At 46.9% G+C, this 9,442-nt stretch overlaps 1 protein-coding gene across 1 annotated transcript; it reads right to left on the bottom strand.

Annotated features, from left to right (window-relative positions):
• Window positions 1-730: 730 nt before the first annotated feature.
• Window positions 731-3,035, bottom strand: LOC139789953 (E3 ubiquitin-protein ligase Topors-like). Its single transcript, XM_071731114.1, has 2 exons — window positions 2,746-3,035; window positions 731-2,623 (listed from the first exon to the last, which is right to left on the bottom strand). The coding sequence occupies exon 2, from the start codon at window positions 2,536-2,538 to the stop codon at window positions 1,531-1,533; it is 1,008 nt and encodes a 335-aa protein (XP_071587215.1). The 5' UTR covers window positions 2,539-2,623; window positions 2,746-3,035; the 3' UTR covers window positions 731-1,530.
• Window positions 3,036-9,442: the final 6,407 nt, after the last annotated feature.

The raw sequence follows: 9,442 nt of genomic DNA, 5'->3' as shown, positions 1-9,442 counted from the left end.
AAGCTTTTTTATCTTTCTGAGAAGTGTGGTGCTTATATGTAAAAACCAACACAATATTGGGAGGCTTAATAGCCTGACAAGGACAAAACCTCATCAAGTATTAATTTAGTTTTAGAACAATAGATTATAGTGGAATTTCTTCCCCAGAAAGCCCACTCACACACTTGGAAAGACTGCAGAGATGACAGGACAGCCTGGTGAGAATGCCATTTCAGTGGGCTGACATGCATCAGAAAATCCTTGCTCTGTTCCTGACCACAATGCTCTCTTTCTGTGTGCTGCAAAGGCCATGTGCATCAGGGATGTAATAGTAATACTGAGACTCTTTCTGCACTTTTCATGCCTTAATTTTCTTTTATTGCACAACCATCAGATTTAGGGGGCTGGGATCTCTTGGGGATCAGTCCCAGCTGCTGGCCAAAGATGTGGTTTGGCAGGCCCCTGAGGCATCCTGCCAGTGTCATTGTTGGTGGGGTGGATTCTTGGGTGAGTGGGTGGGAGGGGTTCTCTGACAGCCCTCCTTCCCCTTAAGGGCTTCCTGGGCCCCCCAGAGGAGCCTTCATGAAGATGAGTGTTGGTGGACCCAGCTGGGAGTGGAAGGCCCAGGCACATCCTCCTCTGGGCCCTCCAGCGGCCTTCCTTGCTCCCCACTGTCAGGACTGGAGGCAGAGAGGTGCTGCTGGCACCCCCAGGGAGGGCTGGGCAGGGGGCAGGACACCCTCCTCAGGAGGCAGCAGGGCCAGAGAAGCTGTGGGGATGAGCTCCTGCTCCTTGGCAGCACCTACATCCCGCAGGTCAGTCCAACGTTGAGACTCCCTGCTGCTCTGATTCACTATGGTTTTCATGAGCTGGGCCACAATGTTCCTCGTACGCTTGACCCAGGTGCCCTGCAGGTGCTGTAACACGTTTTCCTCATCCATGCCTGTCCCAGCTGGCAGGACAGGAGTCACCTCTGTACTGCTGCTGCTGCTGCTTCCTGGGCATCCTTGAAGAACAGCCCCAGCTCCTGTTACAGCTAGGACAGAACAGGCTGGAGCAGAACTGGGTACTCTCAGAAGAAAAATGCCCAGATGTAGGGACAAGAGGCTGCCCACAGGAGCCCTGGACACCAGCAGTGTAGCTGGTAGCTGGGATGCGGCAGGATGATGAATTTTGAGCAGCTGGGTGTCCAGGAGCTACTTCTGCCAGGTGGATGATGACAGATGGGGCTGCAGGTGGTGGCATGACAGGCTCCTCAGATTCATTGGTCCCCTGCCACCCAAGGGCGATGCAGAGGCAGCACCAAGCCATGACTCCAGACAGGAGAAGTGATGTGGGTGCTGCCGCAGAGAGGCTGTACCGTGCAGCCCCACTGGGCAGGAGAGCAGAGCCCTCAGACTTGGGTGCAGAGGGTGTGGTGGGGAGGAGGCCAGGCCTGCAGTGATGGGCAGCGGGGCACGGGCTGGCCTCCATTTTCTGATGGACTCGTGGGCCGGCGTGCGCCCCAGCTGCTGGCCTGGCCCTGGTTTTGGCAGCTCCTGGGGCCTGGATCTAGCGGGGCCGGCGGGGTGGCCTCTTGCGGGGCTGGGAAGAGTCCAGGGAGCTGCTGGCCCTCCGCTTTGTGGCTCGCCGTGGCCCCCCACGAGAGCGGTCCCTGCCCTGGCTGGGAGTGGAGGGACCTGCCACAGCTTCCCCCGGATCCTCGTGCAGCTCCTGCTGCTCCCCATGGGTGGGAACGGGGGCATCAGGAGGGCTGCTGGGACCCCCAAGAAGAGAAGCTGTTGAGGTGTTGGGCCGCTCCTCTTCATGGGCTCCAGCAGGGCTGCTGGAGGGGGCCGGGTGGGGGAGAGGAGACCCTCCTCGGGAGGCAGCGGTGCTGGGGACGGCTGCGGGGCTGCCCTGCCGGCCCCTGGCAGCAGGAGCGTCCCCCATGCCCATCCGCTGTTGGGCCTCCCTGCTGCACCGCTCCACGATGGTGCTGATCAGCTGGCGCACAAAGGTCTCCGTGTGCCTGCCCAGGGTGTCCTGCAGCAGCCGGCACAGGGTTCCCTCATCCAGTCCAAACAAGTGCAGGCTGGACAGGACTCGCCGCTGCGCTGCTGCTGCCGCTTCCTGGGCACCCTCGAAGATCAGCCCCAGCTCCCGTTGCAGCCAGGGCAGAACGGGCTGAAGCAGAGCTGGGTACACTCTGAAGATGAATGCCCAGAGGTGGGGATAGATGCCGCCCACACGGTGGCTGAGCAGCAGCAGCGCTGCAGCTGAGGGCTGGGCTGCTGCTGGGGGATGGGGATTCTGGGCAGACGGATCTCCTTCTGCCCACTGGACAACGACTGACGGAGCTGCGGGTGGTGGGATGACGTGCTCCTCAAAGTCGTTGTCCGCCCGCACCGAGTGCAAGATGGAGGTCACCCTCCTCCTGCAGAGGGGACACTCGGGCTTGCTCTCGGTCCACCGCAGGATGCACGTGTAGCAGAATTGGTGGAGGCATGGCATCACGTAGCTGGCCTCCTGCCAGATGTCTAGGCAGATGGGACAGTGGCTGTCCTGCTCGGTGGCCATGCTTTCCACCTCCTGCGGTGGGTGGGGGGGAGCTGGAGAGGTTGAGCTGCTCCCTCTCACCGGCGATGTGACAGCCGGTGTCGTGCTAGGAAAGGAAGAGAGGCCACAGTCATGGGCTGGCCCGGGGAGAGGTGGAGGAAACGCTCGGGTCCCTCAAGAAGGAAACCTTCACAGCTCCCCAGGGTGAGGCGTCCCCTCCCAGCTCACCTCTGCTGCTGCGAGCACCTCCGGAGTGCCCGGCTGCCTGAAGCTGGCAGGGCCGGGGAAAATCCTCCAAAGGCTCTGGAGTCGAACGGGGAGAACTCCAAGGAGTAACTCCCCAGGCACGAAACCAGCACCAACAAGAGCCTTCCACAACACTCCAACCTCGCGAGCTGCTCCGCTGGAGTGTGGGCACAAGCCGGCAGGGTGAGGCTGGGGGTGCCCGCTTATAAGCAGTGAGGGACACCAGGTCACAATCCATCCCTTGGGGATGTCAGATTCCATCTCTCTGTGACAGCAGAACCCTCACTACTCAGAACACAATGATGTAAGAGCCCATTGCTCAGGGTGACAGCAGAACTCATTGCTTGGCAAAGCCGGTGTCATGACAGGCTATCCTCTCCCATGATGCCAGCACATGCATCCTGAGGTAATGCAGCACCGCTGCATTTTGTGTCTCTCGAGGCTCTGCTGGGGAGTGGAAGCTCAGTCCTGGGAAGTTTCCTTTTCTGTCATCCCACTGTCAGGGGGAGAGTTTTGGATCAACACTGACCAACAGGACATCCTAGTCTCAAGTTTGATAAGATATTAAGCTGATGGATGGACCATTCAATACATAATGAACTGACTGGATAGTCACACTCAGAGCGTAGTGGTGAAAAGCTTGATGTCCAAATGGAGAACAGTGGTGAGTGGTGTTCTTTAAAAGATCAGTACAAGGACCATTGCTGTTTAACATCTTTGTCTGAGACATGGACAATGGAATTGAGTGCACCTCCTGCTAGTTTGCTGACCAAAGCTGTGTGGTGCAGTGAATAAGCTGGAGGGAAGGAGGCCGTTCAGAGGCACCTTCGCAGGCCAGAGAGGTGGGTCCATGCCAACGGGAATGCGTTAAGGCCAAGCATAAAGTCCCACACGTGGGTTGGCGCAATCCCAAGCAAGGTTGGGTGGAGAATGGACTGAGAACAGCCCTGAGGAGAAGGTCTTGGGGTTGCTGGCTGATGAAAAGCTCAACGTGAGCCAGATGTGTACTTGCAACCCAGAAAGCCAACTGTATCCTGCATCAAAAGAAAAATGGCCAGCAGGCTGAAGGAGGTGATTCTCTCTCCCTGCTCTACTCTCGCAAGACCCCACCAGGGGTACTGTGTCCAGTTTGGAGCCCAAAACACAGCAAGGTCATGGAACCCTTGGAGGAAGTCCAGAGGAGAGAAGGCAGCTCTGGGGAGACATTACAGTGGCCTTCTTTCATTAAAAGAATTATGAAAAGTGTGCTTTACATCTACTTTTTCCCATAGGAACAACACAATGTGGAATAGCACAGGCTCAGTATCAGCAAGGGCTAATCTTTCTGCAAACCATCAGTATTTGTTGTTAAGAAAGAAGGTGGCAGTGAACAACCAGAAGAGTAAATGATACAATCAGGATATAAGCTGGAATACTGAGGCAAATATTGGCATAATTCTAGTAAATATAGAGATTTGAAATGCGTGGATTAATACATCAGAGCTGATTAAAAAAAAAAAAAAAAAAAAAACAAAACTAACCAAACAAAAAAACCCACAGAACAAAGAGATTTTTTGTTTGGTTTGGTTTTTTACACAAGACATGCTGAATTACATTGGGATGATTTCTACAGTAAAGAAAATATTAGGAGGCACACAGCCATTAATACATGAATGTTTCTTCTGTTCTCAGATACTTTCCTTTGTATGGCTGGCTATTTTTTTTCTTAATCACATAGATAGTTTTGACAGCCAGATCCATGTTCCAGTCAATGAACTCTTATCTGATTTGTAGCTTTAGGATGATGCTGCTCTATAGTGAGTATGCCCTGTCTGTGCTTTATCTGCCGTATTTGTAGCCTTATATGTTTAGATTAAACTACCTCTGGCTTTTTCCTGTCCTTCTCATCCAGGAATTCTCTTATCCTTTTTTTCCTTTATACAATATTCACAAACATGCACTCTCAGTCTATCCTGTTTTGTGCACTCTGGCCCCCCTCCCATTTGCTATAGTCCAACTTTCTCTTTGCCAGTGCTCTCAGTGTTAACACCCAGCCTGGTAAACCATCTAAACACCATCTAAAAGCCTGGTACCGTCTCTTTCCTCTGCAATGCTGCCTATGACTTTCACCCTGGCTTCACCACTTCTTTTGCTGGTGGTTTTGCATCCCTCATCCTCACTACCAAGGCTCAGCCCTTTTCCTCAGTGACTGGGTGCTGACTTCCTGCATGTTCTCATGCACTTTGCAAGGAGTCAGCTCAGCATTAAATTGCCAGAGGAAAAAAATAAAAATCAGTAACACAGCTAACAAAATTATATGGAAAGGAAATCAGTGAGCAAGACAGGGTGACAGCAGCCAGTGTTGGTTAAGCTTGATTAGAAAAAAGCAGTGCTTGATTTAATCATTTTTAGATTTTCTACCTTGTGCTCCATCCTTGACTTTTTTCTTATTACCATATATTTCTGCCTCCTTTGCTGTCACTCCAGTATCCTACATACCTTCTCCTTTAGCTAAGATCTTCACACTTTTCTTTCAACCTAAAAAGATTTAATACCATAGCAAATCTTAGCAGGATATTTTGACTTGCCCTGTGTCATGAAATATCACCATAAGCTTACTCTGTTATTTGTTCTGCCTTAAAGCAAGGTCATAAATCAAGTGACATCTGGGTCAAATCAAGAGAGGGAATGTATTTACTCTTCGTGCAGATACCCCTTATTTACCAAACACGTAAGTGTGAGCACATACAGTTATAAGTGAATGTAGTTGCATATGAGCTAGAAAGAGATTTACGTTTTGGGGTTATACAAGCATCCTGCCTACTCTGGTGACAAATCTGTTAAAAATATAAAAATACCAGCAACTGTGGTAGAACATGTGGTTAAAAGAAATACAGCTCAAAGATGAAGTGCGTGCTGCATTTTCTAGATACTTTGAAATACAACTGCCACTGCAAACTGAGAGGTCTGCATCATTACAGGTCAGTCTGTATCACAGACTAATGAGTGAGTAGACTCTTAAAATCTAAAAAAAAAAAAAAACAGGAGACAACAAGTGCCTAGTTTGGGGATTAAGTAAGAGCCTTAGAAGCAAGAAAGATAGTATTTACCCTCTTTTGTTCCTCAGTCTCTCATTTTTAAACTTGTATGCTCTCATTTCATTACCTGTGTTAACGTGTAATTATCTGATGGATAAGTTAACAGGTGATGCTAACTAACTTTACTACTGCGTCTGGGAAGATTTGGGCAACTTATATGGATAGCATCAGGGAAACATGAAACTTCCAACTTTTCAAATTTTAAAATAATGAAAGAATGTGCCTTTCTCTGAAGTTCATCTAGCACTGTTTGTTCCCTTTAACTCCCTCATGAAATCAGGTTGCAGAGAAACAAAGCCGTATGCCAGAGAAGAGTAACTGGGTGAAGTATGCAATAAACTGTTTGTTCTTCTCTGGAGAAGAGCATCCAGCTGAAACAGTATTATTTTTATCCTTTGGCTTTTGGAGTTAATGTTTTATACGATAATTGCACTAATCAGCTAAGGGTTTTGCAGTGTATTTAATTACCAGCTCAACAGCAGAGTTCCCAGGTGTGCTGGAATACAAAAGACTCTGGGATGAAGAGGCTCGTGTTTCACAGAACGGGCGGGAGAAGGACAAGGCTCTGCTGCGCAGGAGGGATCGCTCAGCCTGACCTACAGCGACACCAGAAGGACCACGACAGCTGCAAATGGGCTCCCCTACACCCTAACCGTCATGTTCCTGCTCTAAAATAGAGGATGATTTCCCTGTTATCTGGAAGAAAACAACGAGTTATATGGAAAATCTACGCATTTAATTTAGAGAAGAGAGACTGTGAATGAGTATGTACCTTTGTACCAGGTACCTGCAGGCAACCCTGTTCAAAAAGCAAGGTTGGACAAGATGCTTTTGCACTGCAAGAAGCAGTACCACGAGAGTAGAAGTTTACCCACAGCTGAATGCAACTAATCCATTAGTTTCCAAACAGTAATCACTTATGTAGCAAATGACAGCATGGTTTGATGCTCAAGGAATAAACATTTCAGAACACCAAACACAAGACATTTTAAAGGGCCAGGCTGGATAGGGCTTTGAGCAACCTGGTCAAGACAGATGTGTCCTTTGACCATGATAGGGGGTTTGGACCTAGATTATCTTTAAGGTCCTTTCCAACCCAAATCATTCTATGATTCTTGGCTCTTGCCAAGCCATTTTTTACTCAGGAATTCTATGTGAATATGTCATTTTATTAAAATATAAGCCTTAAAAATGTTTGTTCTCTTCCACACTGGTGCAGCACCAATGTAGCAAATGATTCAGAAGACAATACAGGAAAAGAGCTCTCCTGTGATTTACACATTATCTTTTTATGTATCTCCTGCTGAGATTAATACAGAGAGTTGAATGTGTTAGTACAGGTTAATGAGTCTTGAATGCAGTCTTGAATGGAAACTAAACTACACAACTTTAATGAAACAGTAATGATAAATAGGAAAAATTACTAAATGTATACAAATATACAAGAAAATGGATACTATATATAGTTATACATAGAGAGAGTCTCATACAGAAACATAAGCAGCTGTAGTTCTGGCAGCATCATGGTTTTGAACCCATCCAGAAATAACACATACCACAAGAAAAAAACCCAACATGATTGCAATATACATGGGTTGGAAGCTAGATGAGCACTTTCCTGATTGTTTAAAATTAAGCAAGGCAGGGCAGCTATTTGCAAAAACCCAAGCTGAGACTCACTGTAGGTGAGCAGCATCCCTGGTTCCTGAGAACACCTCTTGTGTTAGCTCTGCTGTTAATTGGGATCAGATGCAGCAGAATTGAAGAGTACCAGCCTATAGCCCACAGCCCATGGGTTTTAGTTTTCACCATTGATTTTAAAAGTAATTGCTCTCTGTTTAGAAGTAAAAAGTACACTAGTAGAATTTGCATCTTCTCTGAGTTAAAAATAATATATCAAAAAAAAGGAAGTTACTTGTAAAACTGTTCTCACCAAGGTCATTTCACAGTAAGCAATACTGTGCTAACAAATGAATTATTGATCATGTGTCATTTAACACTTGTTATTCACTGGTGTTACACACTCAGTGGTAATTAAGTTTATTCAACAGTGGAAGCTGCTGATAGAATTGCAGTGGAAGCTGCAAGTTCCACTATGCTGCACATACCAGTAGCTCCAAGAGCCATTTTATGAATTCTCAAATTGCTTTCCTTGGGTGAGATAACCCACTGACAGCTAATACAGTTTACAATCTCCTGAATGGACTTTACAAATTAAAGCAGGAATTGAGAAACAGGGTGCTTATCGCATCTTTAAGCCTCCTTAGTTTAACACTTCAAATCATAAGCATAACTTGCTTATATGTACCTAAATCCTTACCAGAACCTATTGCAATCTTCAGCTGTGTTCAAAAGACTCTCCTCACTAGAAGTCATTCAGCTAGTCAGTTCAGGTAGGATCCCTCAACAATAGGTAACTAATTAAATAGAAAGGTGGGGAAAAGCAATTTGCAAAAATCACCTAATGAATGTAAAGCTGTCTGGGAAGCAGATGAAGTGTTAACTGTTATCTCCCGTAATGCCGTGCTAACAGCCCAATGACAATACAGATAACAATCTGTGGAATAGAAGTTCATTTACTCTGCAAAGTCAGGATGAATTTGCAATCTGTTAAATAGAGCCTGCTACTTGTCTACATAAAGTGATCTAATCCACTTATTCATAAAACACAGGGGCAGTCACACAAGTGTTTCAAGCTGAGTATTCTGCATGACTGCTAAAACATTTGGTTGAAGGGATCATTACATACCAAAATGCCAAGGTAATTATTTAAAAAATGTTTGGCATGTATGCTTTGTCACCTTGGTTATATTACTATATTTTTTACATTCATACTGATTTTCAGATAATGATTTGAAGACCACTCAAATGCCAGACATCATCTCATTTTTGCTCATTTCTGAGGCCTCAGTTCACAACCTTAAAGCTAGATGGCAGAGTTAACCATATCCTTGTAAATTAAACCAGTGGACTTGAGAAGTTATTTTACTCAAGAGAGTTAAAAGACCTTTATTTTCTAGAACAAGAGATGTGACATAATGAGGCTATGCAAAAACTATTAATAATTATTTAGCCTACCGATTAAGGAAAAAAGGGCTAACTACTCATGAAGAATTTAGGAATATAGTTAGGTTGTGTAGAAAGAAAAAGGTTGTGTAGAGAGACAAAGGCACAACTGAATCTCGCCACCTCTGTGAAGGATAACAAAAAGTCCTTCTACAGGTACATCAGTAGCAAAAGGAGGGGCAGGGAAAACCTCCATTCTCTACTGGACATGGGTGGGAATATAGTTATCCAAGATGAAGAAAAGGCTGAGGTATTTTGCCTCAGTTTTCAACAGTAAGACAGGTTGTCCTGAGGACATCTGGCTTCTGGAGCTTATAGAAAGAGACGAGAATCTGAACAGCCCCCCTGTAATCAAGAAGGAAACAGTCAATGACCTATTGAACTGCTTGGATCCCCACAAGTCTATGGGACCAGATGGGATCCACCCAAGGGTGATGAGAGAGCTGGCAGAAGAGCTCGCCAAGCCTCTCTCTATCATCTACCAACAGTCCTGGCTCACTGGGGACATCCCAGATGATTGGAAGTTGGCGAATGTC

This window comes from Heliangelus exortis, chromosome Z, assembly GCF_036169615.1.
Source record: "Heliangelus exortis chromosome Z, bHelExo1.hap1, whole genome shotgun sequence".
NCBI lineage: Eukaryota > Metazoa > Chordata > Aves > Apodiformes > Trochilidae > Heliangelus > Heliangelus exortis.
The sequence above is the reverse complement of the archived record's forward strand: the minus strand, read 5'-3'. Positions and strand labels throughout refer to the sequence as shown.